At 39.4% G+C, this 20,028-nt stretch overlaps 1 protein-coding gene across 1 annotated transcript; it reads left to right on the top strand.

Annotated features, from left to right (window-relative positions):
- Positions 1-4,686: 4,686 nt before the first annotated feature.
- On the top strand, positions 4,687-16,614 carry Gm19428 (predicted gene, 19428). The gene is made up of 4 exons (NM_001384228.1): positions 4,687-4,796; positions 12,434-12,560; positions 12,761-12,821; positions 13,962-16,614. Exons 1-4 carry the CDS (start codon positions 4,794-4,796, stop codon positions 15,499-15,501), a joined length of 1,731 nt encoding a protein of 576 aa, NP_001371157.1. The 5' UTR covers positions 4,687-4,793; the 3' UTR covers positions 15,502-16,614.
- The last annotated feature ends 3,414 nt before the right edge of the window (positions 16,615-20,028 follow it).

Raw genomic sequence — 20,028 nt, 5'->3', positions numbered from 1 at the left:
TAAAATCAAAAACAAAAAGGTTTCTGGGGTCAACATTCTGCTGCCAATACACTGACAGAACAAGAAATCAAACACACACACACACACACACACACACACACACACACGCACACACACGCACACACACACACACACACACAACCTCCCTAGAATGAAAGAAAGGTAAAATAAAAGGAAGGTGTCCTTTGATCTCAGCACTGGGGAGGTAGAGGCAGAGGCAGGACTCACTTGAAAGGCCTGCCTGGACTATCTAATATGTTTTGGCACCATGTAGAGAGACTTTGCCTCTCATAAATGAATAAATAAATACAGAAAATATATTCATCCATCTATACATGCATGTGCATGCGGTGGCTCAGAGGGCAAAGCTGCTGGCAGTTAAGGTCTAGGTCAAATAGTAAGACCTAGATGTATTGTGAAGGCCTAGGTCAGATTAGTTAAGGACTAGGTAACTCTTACCTGGCTAGCCTGCCATTTTGTGCTGTTACTAATATTACAAGGACACGTTGTCATATGTTGCTTCTGCAGTTACTCCCAGAGTTGATTATCTATTCTGTTTGGTTCTGTGTCCTCAGAAAACCAATCACAATAGAAGCTTGTCAAACTGCTTCCTTTGTTCTATAGTTACTCAGAATAAGCTTTGGATTGGAACAGACCACCCAGAAGCATTTCCTGCACCCACCCATGTATACACTTTTATGGCTTTTGCTCTTATAAGCTGCCCTGGGAATGGATCCCCAACATAAGAGAGACACCTGCACCAATTTGCTGGGTTCTAGTAAAGTGTAAGTTCCAAGACCTCCCCAGGAACTGACATCCTACTTGGCATGTGGGCATGTGCATGTGGAGATGTGCATGTGGGCAACTGACTTCCTGGTTGGCAAGTTGAGACATGAATGCTAGACAAGGCAAGTCCCCCTGTCACAGTCGAATACCTCCACTAATGGGAGCCGGGTAATACCATAAGATACAATAGATTTAACATATAAATTCACAAAGTACTGTGAGAATATTTATTCAGGGGTTGGGAATAAGCAATACATATTCCCTCTTTCTAAGTTATCAATGGTACCACATTTTAAAATTGTCAAAGAACACCCTAGGATAAAAGTGAAATTACAGCAAATTGACAAAGTTTTTCTTATGAGACTATAGATATCCTGCAATTGGTAAATTACAAATACTTTATTCAGTATATCTGAGGAAAATTACATTATAAGTAGTTATTACCCTTCCAAATTATACAAATATTGGCCAATCACGTCCTCTTATTTTGTAGAGTTTTAGTGATATTTAAAAAGGCCTGCTGTGATTATTTTAATTCAACAGAGCTGAAAGTATGAAAATGGTTGTTTTTTAATTTAGATAATAAAAGACAAGCCTTTTGATGATCTTTCAATCTTTGCATATTCATTTGTTTTCAATGAGGGCTTACTGGTCATAAATATTATTTAAATTATTAAAGTATTTAATGTCTGAATAATCATTCATATGTCTATATTTCATCTTCAAAAGCACAGATATGTTATTCTTCTATGAGTGAAGATAGTGTCCAGTATGAATATCATCTCCTGGTCTAGCAGAACTAAACTCTTTTTTTAAAGGAATATAAAACTATTTATTGACCACTGTTCACCATTATTTATAATAGAGTAAATATACAGTTGGATGACATTCTGATACTACAAAGTTACTTTTCTGGCTCATTGAACCTTAACCCAAACACTGAAAAGATTGATCCTACCAGTAAGGAATGAGTCAGGGTAAAGAAAAAGCATGCAGGTCATTAAATGATATTAGCAAATTTTTTTCACTCACTTAGTCAGCAGGTCTTAAATTGTCAATGTCAGCTCCAAGCACGATTCTATTTCCACATCAAACAGATTCCATGAATCATAACCTTTTAGTACAGACTTTAACTTTCTACAAAGGGATGGTTCACCAGAGGAACCTTTACACAGACTGGCTGACCTGGACCTGCCTCTGCCTCTCAGCTGGCTTCTTAGGTCAGAGCTCTATCTGCCTCTAGCCCAAGTCTTGTTATTAAAGCACACTATTACTTAGTCTAATTCCATTTTCCAAAGGGGACGTGTACAACACTCTGTAAATATACCACTGTATTTATGTGATAATATATCAATTCTGATGTTGTTGCCTTTAAATTATCCAATAAATTGCAGAATCTGCTTAATCTGAAAGGTTATGGTTTCAGAAAAATGTTCACAAGGAGGGAATCTCATCAACTTGTATTTTCATCTTCAGTTAAAAACAAAACAAAACAAACAAGTTATGTGTTTTATGCATACACCGCATAGAAACAAAAAAAAAAAAAAACCCCAGAATGGTCCTTCTGTGTCCCAGTTAAAAATCAGTTCTGACTTGAGTAATAACTGTAAAATCTCCCCAGCATTTAAGAAAAGCTGTTCTTCAAAGCTGAGGAAATACAACATGGTATCATATATTCTATTGTTAAGGGAAGCAACTACAGAAGGTTCTCACTTGCCCAAAGGAATCAGTGCCTTTTGATGCAGAACAAAAACCAAAAATATCCCAACTAGTGTCAATACTTTCAAAACCAGCATATCAAACTTGATTTTTACTAGATTGCTATTTTTTCACACTAGTAATTCAAAACCCAAGATCCAGATTTTATATATATATAAATGCAAACAATTATTGTGCTTCATCTTCGGGACAAGAATGCCAAGTCAGCCGCTCCTTGTAGAAGTCAATGACAACCTGAGGACGCTTCATATTCGCCTCCTTTGGCAGCACCAAGCCGGCCCCGTCCGAGTCCTTCCACTTCATGAGAAACACTAACTCTCCACTGCTGTCCGTGGCACCGATCATTCGTTCAGGGTCAAGACCTCTGGCAAAGCCCCTTGGTTTGTCAGCAGCATCTCTCTTCTTCTTCGATTTGCTATCATCAGATTCACGGTCAGATAAAGATTTCCTTTCTGTACCATCTTTTTCTTTACCAGCTTTTTGAGAATTAAGAAATGCTTCAGTTAATTCTGGACAATCTAAATTTTCTTCTGGTTCCCAAGGATTATCAGCGTCTGTGAACCCCTTCCACTTCAGGAAACACTCCACCTTCCCGTTCACTAGACGGTCCAGTACTTTTTCTACCACAAATTCTTCAGGCTCTGCCTCTTCAACTTTTTTACTCTTTCCATTTTGTTTCTTTCCCATTTTTTGCAATGTAGTTTTATTGGAGGCCATTTTTTAAATTTAATCGGAGACTTGAAGAGTTCACCGCTCCGATGCTCAGGGCCGCAGATCCTGCAGAGTCTCCCGCCTGCCCCAGAACTAAACTCTTTCAAACTAATTTAGAATCTACAGGTATACTAGAATTGGGATAGGGTCAAAAAGATATCACTGTGACCAGATCTCTAGGCTTACATATATCATGTCCTTAAAAGTAGACATTAAAATTTAAATATATATGCTCATGTTAACTATTCCAAAGAAAGATTCAGACCAATATTATCATTTCAAATTTATTTTACCTTTGAAGATTTATTGATTAAATATATTTTTTCATATTAATTTTTAAGTTTAGTTTATTATGAATAAAATTAACTTTGGCGAAGTTAACCAGTTTACTTTACTTAAAATTTCTTTGGTATTAATTACATGATGTGAATGACACACCATGTGTATATTCTAAACCATGTGTATATGTGTATATTTATAAAAAGCAAATATTAATAAACCATAAAGATGTATTTACTGCTCTAAGATTCCTTTTTCATAATTTTGATTGTCATGTGAAAACTTCACATACAGATCTTTAATAAGCATACTTTTCGTTTGGGTAGAAAGTAATTCAGACGTGTCTAGAGCAAAAGAATACTGAAGGGCATTTTATTTCATAGGAAAATTAGCTGTGTAAATAACTGACAGTGAGGCCAGAAGAGGCGTGTACAACACTCTGTAAATATACCACTGTATTTATGTGATAATACATCAATTCTGATGTTGTTGCCTTTAAACTATCCAATAAATTGCAGAATCTGCTTAATCTGAAAGGTTATGATTTCAGGAAAATGTTCACAAGGAGGGAATCAACAACCCTTATCCTAATCCTTACCATAACCCTCTAATCACCTAATCCTAATTCTAACCCTGTTTACTGTGGGGGATATTTCTTAATTATACCTTTTGAGGTGAGAAACCCTTTCTTAATATTGATCTTTTGAGATGTTCAGATCCATCTTTAATCTAGGCTATAGTTTCTTTTGGCAATCTACATATATTAAAAAAAGCCTCCTGTTTTCTAAAATTCCTTTTTAATGTTAATAGCCTGGGCACCCTTACATTCCTGGGTCAGATTGATACCTACAATGCAACTAGAGTAATGGGCTATTGAAGCTACTCACCATGATTTCAGGAAAAAGAAGGCAAGTGCTATGAGGAATGTTCAGGCAAGGTCTGAAGTCAGGATCATTGCTCACAGAGGGGAGGAGCTGGCAGCTGAATAGCCTGAGCTGGAATGGTGGATTCTTCCCCCAGGGAAAGCACGAATGCTAATGAGCTGAAAAGGGCTCAGGAGATCTGGAAAAGCTCCACCCTTTGACAGGAAGCACACTTTAACATTGAGGTGGGGTAAGACTCACTGGCCAATCAAGGTCGCCAGGCAGACATGCCAGTCAGACAGAGAGGTGGGATCTTCCGGATGCCTTTCTAGGAGTTCGCTGTGGCTGTGCAGGCATAAATGGTTCTCTGTGTCCTGCTCTGACATCTGCTGTTGGGTGCATTGAGGGGACCTCAGGAAGCTCTGAGATTTAGACATGGTGAGCACAGGATCACTGCCCACAATGGGTAGGGGCAGGTGGTTGAGCAGTGAGAGCTGGGGTGGTGGGTCCTTTCTGGGGCTGCATGAAAGCATCACCCAGATGGGACCACCTGTGAGGTCTCAGGCAGTGACCTCTGAATAACTTAATTATCATAGCTGATTCTGAATCTGTCCAAAACATTTGGACCAGTTGCTTTCTTGTAGAAACATGGGTGGTGTCTTTGACTCTGCAGCACAAAACGGTCCAAACACTGTTGTCTTTTCTAGTAGACATTGAGAAGACAGATATGAAGCTAATAGGTCTGCTTCCATACGTTACTTGTTTTTGTTTTGTTTAGCTTTTAATTTCTTTCTGTTGCAGTTTTTCATATTTCTTTGCTTTATATGTTTAGAGTTTTGACAGTTTGTGGCACAAGGACTTTTTTGGTCCAATATGTTTGCTATTTTGGATGCTTCTTGTACTTTAATAGGTATTTTCTTCTTCTTCTTTTTTTTTTTTAAAGATTTATTTATTTATTATATGTAAGTACACTTTAGCTGTCCTCAGATACTCCAGAAGAGGGCATCAGATTTTGTTACGGATGGTTGGGAGCCACCATGTGGTTGCTGGGATTTGAACTCGGGACCATCAGAAGAGCAGTCGGTGCTCTTAACCACTGAGCCATCTCACCAGCCCGGTATTTTCTTCTTTAGTTTAGAAAATTTTCATTTATGATTTCACTGAAAATATTTTCTGGACCTTTGAGCTGATATTCTTCTTCTATTTCAATAATTTCTACTTTTCACCTTCTCATATGTTGCAGAATTCCTGGTTATTTAATGCCAGGAAACATTTGGAATCCATATTTTTTGAGCAATTTATCACTTTTTTGTATTCATCTTTAATGCCTGATAGTCTCTCTTCCCTTCCTGGCCCATGGGTGAACCTTGCCTCTGTAGTTGTCAATGTACAGCAAATTCAATGGCCTTCTCTTAGGGACTTAGCAAATGCTTAAGTCGTTACCTGTCTCCATCACCTGCTGCTGTTGTCAGGTGTGCTTTATATACATGAACCACCAGCTACAGCAGCTCTGTGCTTTGTTCCCTGTCTCTGTTCTCTGCACATGCTCCCCCCCCAACCCCCATTCTATTTCCCTACCCTTGGGGCTGTCTCTCTCTGCTCTCTGTCTGTGTGCCTGTCTAAAGCTCTTTTGTGCACAGCTATACCTTCCCCTATGTTTTCACTCTTTTCCCTTCGCCCAAACAACCATTTTTCCACTGTATCTATTGCATGTTTTAATTTCTCAGGACCTGCTGTGATAGGATAGCTTAGATTTCTTGGTGATATATTTTCCTGGCTATTATTCATTTTATTCATTTGCTGGTGTCTAGGCCTCTATGTTTGAGGTGATTTGGTTTCTGGGTTTGTGCTGTTTGGCTGGGTGTTTTATACCCGGGTTACTGGTTGATATATGGATTTATTTATTTATTTTTGGTTTTCTGAGACAGGGTTTCTCTGTGTAGCCCTGGCTGTACTGGAATTCACTCTGTAGACCAGGCCTTGAACTCAGAATACTGCCTGCCTTTGCCTCCCAAGTGCTGGGATTAAAGGCGTGGGCCACCACGCCCAGCTGATACCTGGATTTTCACTGTGTTGACTGAGGGTTGCCTCTTTGATGGACCTGTTTGGAGGGTATGTTCAGGAGGGAATGCTCTATGTTGGAAGCTGGAAAAAGAGGCAGGCAGAAAGAGATGATCTTAGCAACCCACAAGGAGACATAGTCAGGAGAGAGATTAAGCTGCCTTTGTTCTTTGGTAAAGTGCTAGGGACAACTGTGTAAATTACATCTGGGATAGCACATAGTGTGGTAGATCTATGGAAGCTTACTTTGTGTCCTTTCAGGCATGGCATGAGGTTGAGCAGTATGTGTCTGCCCAAGTGGGGGCTGAGCAGAAGGATGAGGCAGGAAAGGAAGGGTAGGTGGGGATTATCTGTGGTAGCTATAGGAGGCATGCACAGGGGGAGAGGAAACTTGTACTGGTATTTTGTCCAGTGGTAAGGGCAACTGATATTAGGGTCTGTAGTAACATAGTGGGGTAGGTCTTTGGACACATTACCTAGTCTACTGGCAGGCACTTATATTAGGGTGTGCAGTACAGATAGTGAGGTAGGTCTTTGGTCAAATTACCTAGTCTACTGGCAGGCACTTATATTAGGGTCTGCAGTAACAGATAGTGGGGTAGGGCTTTGGACACATTACCTAGTCTACTGGCAGGCACTGATATTAGGGTCTGCAGTAACAGATAGTGAGGTAGGTCTTTGGTCAAATTACCTAGTCTACTGGCAGGCATGGCTTGTCGATGAACAGGAGTATTTTCCAATAATAATGGGCTCAGGCACAGGGTGAGTTGTAAAGCTCAACCAATTGCGGTTTTTGAGAGTGCACAAAGAACACTTGAGCAAACATCCTATGAGCAGCCAGTGAAGGTACAGCAACAGGGTCAAGCTACATATAGATAACTAATATCCTTTGAAGGGAAAAAATGTTAGCTTAGCCATCATGGTTGTCAGATAGTTTTTGCCTCATGTTTGGTTCCTGCAGATTATGCCAGATATACAGTTTTCAAAATATTAGGTTGCTGACCTGTATGGAAATTCCCCAGCCTTGCTGTAACTACAATATATATCCAGCACCTCTCTCATTTTGGACCCGATGCCAGGTTGACTGGTGTCAGACCTTGTTACTGAGCCCATAATAAAAAACCTTGTGTGTTTGCATTGCAATAAGATCCTTGGTTGTCATTGAGGTTCCTGTGACTTGGGTATAATATCTTGGTGCGTTGACTGAAACTCCAAGACCTCCAGGACTCAGAACAGAGGTGTTGAAAAGCCAGCTGTTAGAATGTGTCATTGTTGTTCTTTGTATCAATGGCTTGTCTGTCACATTTGTGTTGGTGTGTCTTGTTTTTCCTATTTTTCTTGATTATTCATGGAGGGAGATGACTAAAGTGAACTTGGAACCATGGTACAGTGGGTGCCCTGGAGAGTTGTAGCCACAGGGCCTTGGAAGATGTTCCATAGTCTGGTATAGAGATGGTGCGCCCTTGGTCTAAAGTGCTTGGAGGGTTAGAGCAGACTTGAAACCCTGCTTCATGACTCACAGCTGCCATCCTGTCTTCATCTTCTCCTCTGTACACATGTATGAATCTGCTGGGTAGCCTTTACTGACACCTTGTGACTTTCTCTCATGTGTGTGGTACTTTATTATTCTGTGACTGAGAGAGAGGAAATAAGATTTTTTCCATTCCAATTGATTTAGTTACTTAATCATCATCTGGGGTTAAATCCTTCTTCCTAAGAGGACCTACACCCACTAGATTGCCCATTATAGAGAGCTCTTGGAGACCCAATCCAGGGCAAAGTCAGGCTCTCCCTATCCTGTTTTACAGGGTGCAAAGGACAAAGACCTCATTTTCCTGTCCTGATCAACCCTGTTCCCAGTTCATATGTGACTCTGTTGTTTTGGACTCAGAACTGTCATTAGAGGGAAAGTTGTTCTTCATCCACTGCAACAAAGTTAACATATCTCATTAGACCAGCAGTATTAATTGTAGGCATGTGGTGCAATGTGCTTCTCTGTTCACCTTCCAGCTGCTTTAGCTACCTCTTTGGTAGCACTAGCCAGGGAATGAGGGGTTAAAGATACCTCACACCAGAGCAGCAAAGCCTCTGAACTCCTCATTCCACTGTATCCTGCCCTGCTCTAAGCCAGGTGACCTCCCCATTTTTTCCTGGCTCAGCCACAACTCCACCTCTCTCTTTTGGTGGCAGGGGCTCCTGTAATTGATATGGTTAGCACATTGGTTTTGGGCTTTTACAATTTCCTCATTTATTATTGTCTCCATGTCATAATTGTCTTCAGTTCTCAAAATTTCAGAGCTACAGACATATTAAGGAACCTCAATTGAAGGTGTGCCCTCATCAGAATGGCTGGTTGCTATGTCTGTGAGAGATAGTGTTGATGGTATTTTGGGAAGGCTTTTCTACTGAGGGAGGCAATATTCTTAAGGAAGTGGGCCTGGGCTGGATGAGAGCTAGCTGAGCATAGGACAGTGACCAAGTAAGAGAACAAGCCAAGAAACAGTGTTTGTTCTTCATTATTTTTCCTTCATATTCTAGCTCAGTTTCTATTCTAACTTTCCAGAATGGTGGACCGTGATCTGACCGAACCATGTACCACAACCATCTACTGCCTGAGATGCTTTTGCTTGCAGGAGTCTATTCAGCAGCAGAGTAGCAAGTTAGAACAACAACAACAAAAATTGGTATATAAAGGTGATTTTGCTGCTGTACAGAATCTATATTCTCTTTTGGAGGAATGTGGAAAATATCAAAAATTGAGATGTCAAAAGTCATAGAAAGCTGTAGATGGAGCTTAACAGTGGTAGTCATAGAACCTGAAAGATTCGAGTGTTGGCATTAATGCAGCCAGAGGAAGTAGAGGTCACAGTATGTCCGTGGGAAATCGACTCTGTGAAAACTTTAGCTAGAGGTCATTTGTGTAACATTTTGGCCAAAAATATTTCTTATTCAGGTTTTTCTATGAGATATTGAGTAGGGAAAAGTTTAAAAAATAATTGCCTGATTTGTATATTTTTATTCTATTTATATGTATTTGTTCACTTTTCCCATTTATATATGTATTCAATATACATTCCAATTGCAACCCCCTCCCCTTTCCACATTACACAGTCCCTCATCCTTAACTCCTTTTCATCTATCCAGGGACATTGGGGACCACCTGAGTATCCCCCAAACATGACAAGTCAGGTCTCTGCTACTGAGGTCAGACAAGGCAGCCAAGTTAGAGGAACAGGGTGGACAGACAGACAACTCCTTAAGGGACATCCCCCCACTCTATTTGTTCCAGGACCCATGTGAAGACTGAAGCACATTTACTACATATACGGTGGGGCCTTGGCCCACCCTGTGTTTGCTCTTTGGCTGGTGAGTCACTCTCTGAGAATCTCCTAGTGTACAGGTTAGTTGACTCGCTGGATCTTCTAATAGACTTCCTGTTCCTTCGCAGGCCCTCAATCCTTTCCCCCAACTCTTCCAAAAGACTCCCTGAGCCCTGTCCAATGATAGGCTGTGGGTCTCTGCATCTGTTTCAATCAGGTGCTGGATGGAGACTCTCAGAGGACAGTTATGCTAAGCTATTGTCTGCAAGTATAACAAAGGACCGTCACTAATGTCAGGATTGGTGCTTTCCCATGGGATGGGTCTCAAGTTGGTCAGAGTATCATTTGTCCATTCCCTCAGTCTCTGCTCCATCTTTGTGCCTGCATTTCTTGTAGACAGGACCAATTTTGGGAGCAAATGTATTTGGTTCATTCACTGTGCTTAATTCTCCACTAGAGGTCCTTCCTGGTAGCAAGATGTGGCCTCTTGAGGGTCCATAACTCTTTGCCATGCATCTCAACTAAGATCACCCCCATATTATCCTTGGTGACCTCTCATTCCTGGTCTCTGGCACACCCTAAAAATTCCCCACCCTTCCATACCGCTCCCCGTTAAGGTGCAGAATTCTATTCATATTCCTGACCCTCTGACCATCTCTTGTCTCTCACAACACCTGTTCCTGGCCACTCGCCCTTCCCCTTACTTATCCACTCTCCCATCCAGTTCTCTCTCTCTCTTCCATCTGCCTCCTCTGACTGTTTTATTCCCCTTTTGAATGAGATTCAACAATGCTCATTAGGGCTTTTCTTCTTGTTTAGCTTCTTTGATTCTATGGAATATAGTGTGGATATCCTGTACTTTATGGTTAATGTTCACTTGTAAGTGAGTACATATATTCATGTCATTTTGTTTCTGGGTTACCTCACTCAGGATGATAGTTTCTACCTGTATCCATTGGTCTGGAAAATTCATGATGTCCTTGTTTTTAATAGCTTATTAGTATTCCATTTTGTAAATAAACCACATTTTCTGTATACGTATTTCGGGTGAGGGACATCTGGATTGTTTGCAGTTTCTAGTTGTTACAAATAAAATGGGATATGTCTCTATTTGGGCAAGTTTTCATGGCCATTCCCTCAGTCTCTGATCCAGCTTTGCCTCTGCATTTCTCTTTGACAGGACAAATATGTTCTTTGTGTCTACAGCGTTGTGGTTTAAACTGATTCATAATTTTCATAATTCAAATTTTTAGCAAAATTTTATTAATGTTATGGTTTAAACTGGTGTACCTCATGTTTCTGCAATTGAATACAGAACTGCAGTTAATGTATAATTCTTTGTAGGAACTTCAGTGCAGAACTATGGGTTCTTTCTATCATTTTTGTTTCCTTGGGTGACATTTGAAGGGGAGTGAGGGTCTTTCTTCTCATGCACCCATACATTCACCATTTGGTCTCTGTCCCTAAATCACATAAGATACAGTAGACACATTTGCTATTCAATGCTAAGCTATTTTGCAAGCCTGGTGGTTTTATGTTTTTAATTTTATTATTTTGGATTTTGTTGTTTGAGATAAAATTTCTCTGTGAAACCCTTTCTGTCCTGTTAGTAGGTATAGACACCACATCAGCCACCTATCATGTTTTTGTACAATAAGCATATGCTTCTGTGCAATTCTTTATTCACATCTTCAATTTTGAAATTTGACAAAATCTATAGGTTATATTCTGTTTTCCAGGATGACATATGCTCATGACACCAATACTACCTGAGGCTTCAGAGTCATTGAATTCTGGGTATATGATGATCTGCCTAACTCTTTTGTTTGTTCTTTGATTTTTGAGTAAATGTAATTATTTTTTTGTGTGCATGAATATGAATATCATGTGTGCATCATTTCTACTGTTGTCAGTAGGTGGTATCAGAACACCTGATCTTGAAGTAATGGGTAGGTAGTTGCTGGTCCCCATGTAAATGCTAAATATTGACCACAATTATGTGGAAGACAAGCAAGAGCTTTCTACAGCTGAGCTATCTCTCCTGCCCTATGTTGCATATTTGTGATCAACATTTATACTACTAGTATTTTAATTGGTCCATTTGTAACTCTTTAAAAATTCATTCTCTTTTAGCAAAATTTTATTAATGTTACAATTTAAACTGGTGTACTTCATGTTTGTACAAGATGAATACAGAACTGCAGTTAATGTATAATTCTTTGTAGGAACTTCAGTGCAGAACTATGGGTTCTTTCTATCATTTCTGCTTCCTTGGGTGATATTTGCAGGGGGAGTGAGAGTCTTAATATGTAACTTTTGCTGTCCTGGAATCGGTTTCATAGATGATGCAGGCCTCCAGCTTGAGGAAATACACCTTCCTGTGCCTCTGGATTAAAGTCCTGAGCAAATACCTCCATCTTGTCCAATATTTTTGTAGTTAGTAATTGTTCGTACAGCTTCTCAGATGTGGGCTTGGTACTGTTGATCTGTATCCCCTTGCAATCTCCCTCTCAATTGGCATTTCCCTTGCAAGGCTATCTCCTAGGCAAAAGGTTCAACAGCAACATAGGTGAACATTATAATTCAATTTCCTTCTAAAAAGACATGGTGATTAGAATACAATATCTGTGTCAGGAAATAAGTAGTGATGTTAGTATCATGCTTTGTATCATACACATTTCTGGGATATTTTAGGATGCAGTGACTTTTGACGATGTGCATGTGAATTTCACTAAAGAAGAATGGAATTTGATGGATCCTTCCCAGATGAATCTCTACAAAGATGTTATGTTGGAGACCTACTGGAACCTTACTTCTATAGGTAAGGCTGTGAATTTTCTTTTGCTTTTCAAATTAAGGGAACAAATGTGTTTTGGTTATTGATGATCTTCTGTTATTTAAATTGAGCACAAGTAAGATTGAGGTGAATAAATCAGGTCCACAGCTGTGAATATTTACAGTAACCTCAATTATTCCTAATTTCTAATAACATATCATTCATTTTCTGTTGCTGTATTTTAGGCTACAAATGGGAAGACCATCATATTGAAGAACCATGCCAAAGTTCTCGAAGACATACAAGGTAATTTTCATGTTCAAGCTGATACAAATATGTCTGTAAGGAAATTGTAATAAGTTCTGGAAGTTCTAAAGAAAAGCAAGAGTGTCAAATATCAGTCCATTACCTGTAGCTATGATTATGATATTCTCGCTAGTCCGTGTACCTTAGAGTCTATTATCTGATTTGTGGTTCCAAGGCATTCCTCTAAGAATGGAAAGAAGGAAACAAGGCCTTAAGAGATCCCTTTATTTGATTTGTAGCTCCATTAAACCTATGCTATGGAACTATCACTCTGTATAGTCTCATAATATTTAAATGTTGCACATTGAATAGTGATGTTTGTGTATATATATATATATTACCTTCTAGAAAGCAAATATTCCAAGGTAAAGTTGGTGATACTTATATTCTTGCAGTCTCATTCCTAACTTTATTGAGAGGTCAGTTTATGAGAGTCAAGAATGTTGAGTGGAGAAACCTTAATCCATATATAGCATGTCTACAAGGAACAATATGTCAACTGTTGTGAATGCAATGTGGAAAACTTTCATTTGTTCTTCTTTTAATGGGTATATCAAGTGACAAATGGACAAAACCATGAGAGTCTATGAACATTGAAAATAGCAACACACCTCTTTCCAAAACAATGAGAAGATATGTAGTTTTCTGACTTTGTTACACTTTCTGAACATGATAGGAGTTTTTGATTAATTGGTTTTCTTACTTTACTGAGAATATCTTCAAAGTCACACTGAGGAAAAAATGTGGAAATTCATCTGTTTGTCCTGCTTCACAGTGCTAATGTGCTGTGATTCACACTACAGGGAAATTATGAATGCTATCAGTTGTAAAAAGCTCTGCATTGTTTCATTGTTCTTCAGGTACAGGAAATAGGTCATATAGGAATCTGATATAGAAAAAGGTTGTTATATATATATATATGAGCCATGTTATAACTGCTCTTAACATCACATCTGTTTTCAAAGAGGCAAAACAACCCATAGTGAGGGAGAACACCATGAACATGCAAAGTGATAAAAGCTTGAGATCTGATAATTCTTTATTATTAGACCAACCTGTAAAAGTAATTAATATGGATAAAACGATTGATAAAGGTAATGAGTGTGTTAAAGCTTTCACATGTGCCAATTATCATTCTAGGCATGGAAGAATTCATAGGTGGAAGAAACTCTATGAATGTAATCAATGTGGTAAAGTCTTTGCAAGACCTGCTCATATCCAATGTCATAAAAGAACCCATACTGGAGAGAAACCTTATAAATGTAATCAATGTGGTAAAGCCTTTTCCTCTCACAGTTGTCTCAGATATCACAAAAGAAACCATACTGGAGAGAAACCTTATGAATGTAATCAATGTGGTAAAGCCTTTTCCTCTCACAGTAATCTCAGATATCATAAAAGAAGCCATACTGGAGAAAAACCTTATGAATGTAATCAATGTGGTAAAGCCTTTGCAACACCCAGTCATCTCCAATGTCATAAAAGAACCCATACTGGAGAGAAACCTTATGAATGTAATCAATGTGGTAAAGCCTTTTCCTCTCACAGTAATCTCAGATATCATAAAAGAAGCCATACTGGAGAAAAACCTTATGAATGTAATCAATGTGGTAAAGCCTTTGCAACACCCAGTCATCTCCAATGTCATAAAAGAACCCATACTGGAGAGAAACCTTTTGAATGTAATCAATGTGGTAAAGCCTTTGCAACACCCAGTCATCTCCAATGTCATAAAAGAACCCATACTGGAGAGAAACCTTTTGAATGTAATCAATGTGGTAAAGCCTTTTCCTCTCACAGTAATCTCAGATATCATAAAAGAACCCATACTGGAGAAAAACCTTATGAATGTAATCAATGTGGTAAAGCCTTTGCTACATCCAGTCATCTCCAATGTCATAAAAGAACCCATACTGGAGAGAAACCTTATGAATGTAATCAATGTGGGAAAGCCTTTGCAAGACCCGCTGATCTCCAATATCATAAAAGAACCCATACTGGAGAGAAACCTTATGAATGTAATCAATGTGGTAAAGCCTTTTCCTGTCACAATAGTCTCAGATATCATAAAAGAACCCATACTGGAGAGAAACCTTATGAATGTAATCAATGTGGGAAAGCCTTTGCAAGACCCGCTGATCTCCAATATCATAAAAGAACCCATACTGGAGAGAAACCTTTTGAATGTAATCAATGTGGTAAAGCCTTTTCCTGTCACAGTGGTCTCAGAAATCATAAAAGAACCCATACTGGAGAAAAACCTTATGAATGTAATCGATGTGGTAAAGCCTTTGCTACATCCAGTCATCTCCAATGTCATAAAAGAACCCATACTGGAGAGAAACCTTATGAATGTAATCAATGTGGGAAAGCCTTTGCTACATCCAGTCATCTCCAATGTCATAAAAGAACCCATACTGGAGAGAAACCTTATGAATGTAATCAATGTGGGAAAGCCTTTGCTACATCCAGTCATCTCCATTGTCATAAAAGAACCCATACTGGAGAGAAACCTTATGAATGTAATCAATGTGGTAAAGCCTTTGCAAGACCTGCTCATCTCCAAATTCATAAAAGAACTCATACTGGAGAGAAACCTTATGAATGTAATCAATGTGGTAAAGCCTTTTCTACATCCACTCATCTCCAATGTCATAAAAGAACCCATACTGGAGAGTAATCTTAGGATAATTATCAATGTGGAAAGACTCTTCACAAGGGAGAAGTCAACAAAGACATAAAAAAACACATAGTGGAGAGAAATCTTAATGTAACCAATGTGGTAAAAGCCTTTTCACAAAGTAATTATCTCAAAACGATAAAAGAACCAACCCATTTTGGAGAGAAACCTTATGAATGTAAGCAATGTGGTAATGAAGTCTTTGCATGTTCCACTAGTCTCCAAAAAATAAAAGATACCATACTGGAAAGAAACCTCATGAATATAATCAATGTGGGAAACACTTCAGAACTTTGTAATCTCCATTATTTTAACAGTACACACACAGGAGAGAAACCTTATGAATGTAATCAGCGTTGTAAAGCATTTCAAGTCACAGTCATCTGCAATGACATAAAAGATCACATACAAGAGAGAAACCTCATGAAGGTTATCAATGCAGTAAAGCCTTTGCATGTCATAATTCTTCCCACGTACACAAAACATAGCACACTGGGGAGAACCCTCATTATTGTAACCAATGTGGTAAAAACCTTGGCAATTTACTGTCATCTGCAACTACTTAAAAGAACACATTCAAAAAAGTAACTCTTTCCATTTTTCCAGAGTACTAATCCCTTGGGTGACACAGTCATCACCCCATACATAAAAGAACACATATGGCAGAAAACCTGCATGAATATAATGAATAATATAAATCCTTTCGAGGCCACAGTCATCTCCAAACACACAAAAAAAAAATGTGCAGGAGAGAAACCTTATGAATGTAATTGATATGAGAAAACCTTTGCATATCATAGTCATTTCCAAGTACATAAATGAGCACATAGTTGAGAGAAGCCCTGTGATTGTAATAAATGTGTTAAAGCCTTTGTGTGTCACTGTACTCTTTAAATATTTAAAGGAACACACGTTTTAGAGAAACCTTACAAATGCAATGAATGTGGAAAAGTCTATGCATATCACTATAGTCCCCAAAGACATAAAAGAACACATAATGGAGAGAAATATTTTGAGCTGGCTCTCCCAGCCTGAAGCGGGCTGATCCAGACTTTGACCTTGCTGCCACTGAGAATTAGACCACCTTGGGTGGAGCCTTCCTGCCTAGATGGCTCTGTTGTTAAGCCACTGCTGCTGTTCTCCTTCAAGAGGTTGCTGCCTGCTGAGAGGCCCCTGAGATATTCCAGAGACTACAGTACCCTGTCCTGCACTGTCCTCACTTGCAGCTGGTTCCAGGCACCAAGAATGGATTGGCAGGAATGGTCTCCTCCCCTTTATAAGCACATTTGCTATTAAACATTTGAGCTTTGATCAGGAACCTTGACTTAGCTCCATTATTTCTCTTGACCGTCTAGTTCTCTTTCAGCTCCAGTTTGCCTCCCAGGTGTATCCCTTTTCTTGTGAGCTGCAGGTTGGCTCCCAACATTTGTGAATGTTGTCAAGTTGGAAAATCCTTTACATGCCACTGTAGTCTCTGAATACATAAAAGAACACATACTAGAGAGAAACCTTGTCAATATAACCAATGTGGTAAAGCCTTTGCATGTCCTAATCATACTTAAATGTATGAAAGTATTTATAGTAGATATAAGCTATATTAATTTGAATATGTTTGGCCCTAAGCAGTGGCACTATTAGTAGGTGTGTCTTGTAGGAATAGATGTTACTTTTTTGAAGGAAGTGAATTACTGGGGTGGTGGAGTTTGGAGCTTTGGCCAGTATAAAACAGCCCCACCTACTGTTTGGCTGGAAGATAGTCTCTTCCTGCCAGCCTTCTCATGAAGATGGAGAACTCTCAGCTCCTTCTTTAGCATCATAGCTGCCTTCATGCTGCCATGCTTCCTGTTATAATGGTAATAAACTAAGTATTTGAAACTGTAAGCCAGGCCCAATTAAATATTTACCCTTAAAACAGTTGCCTTGGTCACAGTTTGTCTTCTGAGCAATGGAAATTCTTTCTAAGGCAGAAGTTAGTACCTCAGACTTAAGTATTGCTATGATACGCCTGGCCATGTTTTTGTTTGGAGCAATGGGGAATTTTAGACTTTGGATTTGTACATGCATTAAGTGGAACTTAATGTTGACATCCTAGGAGGAATGTGGAACACATAGGCACTGGAGAGCAATTTGAACTCTGTATATGTTTTTTATGATGTTTTGCTTAAGAATGTTGTTGCTTTTTGACCTTGTCTGAAGAGTGTTGCATTGACAAAAGAATTATCAGGAAAGCCAACATGGACTTTGTCCTTTGTTTACTCTCATTATGATTGTTTTGATCAAGCATAATCTTAGAATGGAAAAATATAAAATGTAAGGTTCAATAAGAAAAGGCTCACTGGGTGTGGTGGCACGTGCCTTTAATCCCAGCACTTGGGAGGCAGAGTCAGGCAGATTTCTTATTTCAAGGCCAGCCTGGTCTACAAAGTGAGTTCCAGGATAGACAGGGCTACACAGAGAAACCCTGCCTCAAAAAAATAAAGAAAGAAAGATAGAAAGGATGGAAGGAAGGAAGGAAGGAAGGAGGGAGGGAGGGAGAGAAAGAGAGAGAGAGAGAGAGAGAGAGAGAGAGAGAGAGAGAAAGAGAGAGAGAGAGAGAGAGAGAGAGAAAGGAAGGAAGGAAGGAAGGAAGAAAGAAAAAGACAGACTCACTAGGATGTTTAATGAACCTAAATCTTGTGATAAAAGATATTATATGACATTAAGGGAAAGGTGATGTTAAGGCAAGATTCCATCCAGCTAAACTTATGGATTTGCAGTTTTGGTAAGGAGAACTGTATCACATTAGGAATGATTGTTACCTGGTTATTCTTTTCATGTGGACATAAGGAGATATAAATATTTTTCAAATTAACAAGGGATGGACTGTGATTCCTGTTCTGAGTTTTCAATTTAACATCTAGATGGAAATTCTTAGGTTCAGGCATGGTGGTACATGCTGTTAATCCCAGGAGATAAGAGTCAAGCAGATAATCTGGTTCAAGTCATCCTGGTGCAGAATTTTAGGTGAAGAAAAGCTTAGGTCCAGGCATGGTTTTCCATGCTTTTTATCCCAGCATTCAATAAACAGGGATACACAGATCTCTGAATTCAAGGTAAATCTACTGAGCAAGTTCCAGGACAGCCAAGCTTACGCAGTGAAGATGTTGAAAATTTGAAAGCTGGTGATCATGTAATAGAAAGGCCATGGTCCAGCCCCAGCAAGTAGCTTTGTCCCTGTGGCTCTGGCTTTAGAGGCAAGTGTAGAAGGGACTACTGAGACGATTGATGTTGGTTAGCTGTAGATAAAAATTAGGGGTGGTGAAGAAGAAACCAGCATCACTGAAGTGGAACCTTCTGGTAAGTGTTTTCTGGAAGGACAAAGATGCTGTGTTCCAGAGATACCCAAAGTTGTACCTTGTGATGCTTCTGGACTTGGTCATGTGTGAGAACCACCCAGGTGGTCTTAGTTTCGAAGGCATGAAGGTGTCATGTAGAGCAGCTAAGACATGGCACAATGAAGAGAGTATTTGAGAGGAAAGCAGTGCACCCCTGTTACAGCAGGAAAACCCAGCATATTGAAGGTGTAAGTCCCATGGGATGAGTAGAAAGAACAGCAACAGCTGTAGAGTGAAGTCAACCAGAACCTAGGGTGCTATAGGGAAAAGAGCTGGAGAAGTGACCCACTTTCTTTTGAGGAGTGCGAAAGATCATGTGTAGATCCCAGCCAGTGGAACATGAAGATGTAATATTGTAGTTACCTTGGAGACCCCAAGATTTTGAGATGCTAGAGCTATGGGATAAGTGCTCAGGAAAACTGCTTTCCTGAAATAAGTCCAGCCAAAGAGAAAGAATTGTGCTGGAGTGAAATAAGCAGAAAGGGTTTGAAGAACACTTGAAATCAGACATGGATATGCAGAGTTTGGAGACTGACCTTCTTTGGTCCAGTATTTCCTCACAATGCTATTTAGGAATAAAAAAGTAGCTGGGCAGTGGTGGTTTGCGATTTAATCCCAGCACATGGGAGGCAAAGACAGGTGGATTTCTGAGTTCGAGGCCAGCCTGGTTTACAGAGTTAGTTCCACGACAGCCAAGGCTACACAGGGAAAAGGGAAGTATATCCTGTCAATTTGGAAGTATGTAATGTGCTATTTGTTTTTGTAAATATAGGGGATTATAGTTAGGTGATTGGATGAATCTCAGATGATGAACTTTGGACTTTATTTATTTGTGAGACTGCTATAGATGATGAGTCCTTTTGAATTTGAATCGCATGTATTTTGATGTATTTTATTTTATGCTATGTTTAAGTGTGGTCCCCCTACACCCATGTGTTTGAACAATGAAATGTGGGCCAGCAAATGGAATGTGGTATCTTGAAATCGGTTGACTCAAGGAGTAGCAATGTCAGAGGTGTGGCCTTGTTGTAGGAAGTGCATCAATGTTAGGGTGGTCTTTGAAGTTCCACCAAGTGCTGAAGAGACACTCCTGTGTGATCCCTAGGAGACAGTCTCTTCCTGGTTGCCTGTGGATCAAGGTGCAGAACTCTCA

Source organism: Mus musculus, chromosome 13 (assembly GCF_000001635.26).
Source record: "Mus musculus strain C57BL/6J chromosome 13, GRCm38.p6 C57BL/6J".
Lineage (NCBI taxonomy): Eukaryota > Metazoa > Chordata > Mammalia > Rodentia > Muridae > Mus > Mus musculus.
The sequence above is the reverse complement of the archived record's forward strand: the minus strand, read 5'-3'. Positions and strand labels throughout refer to the sequence as shown.

Excerpts from the sequence above, each read along its gene's own strand:
- Gm19428 (NM_001384228.1), top strand. Across the intron at positions 12,561-12,760 it reads CTGGAACCTTACTTCTATAG|GCTACAAATGGGAAGACCAT; the intron begins GTAAGGCTGTGA and ends GCTGTATTTTAG. Across the intron at positions 12,822-13,961 it reads AGTTCTCGAAGACATACAAG|GCATGGAAGAATTCATAGGT; the intron begins GTAATTTTCATG and ends TTATCATTCTAG.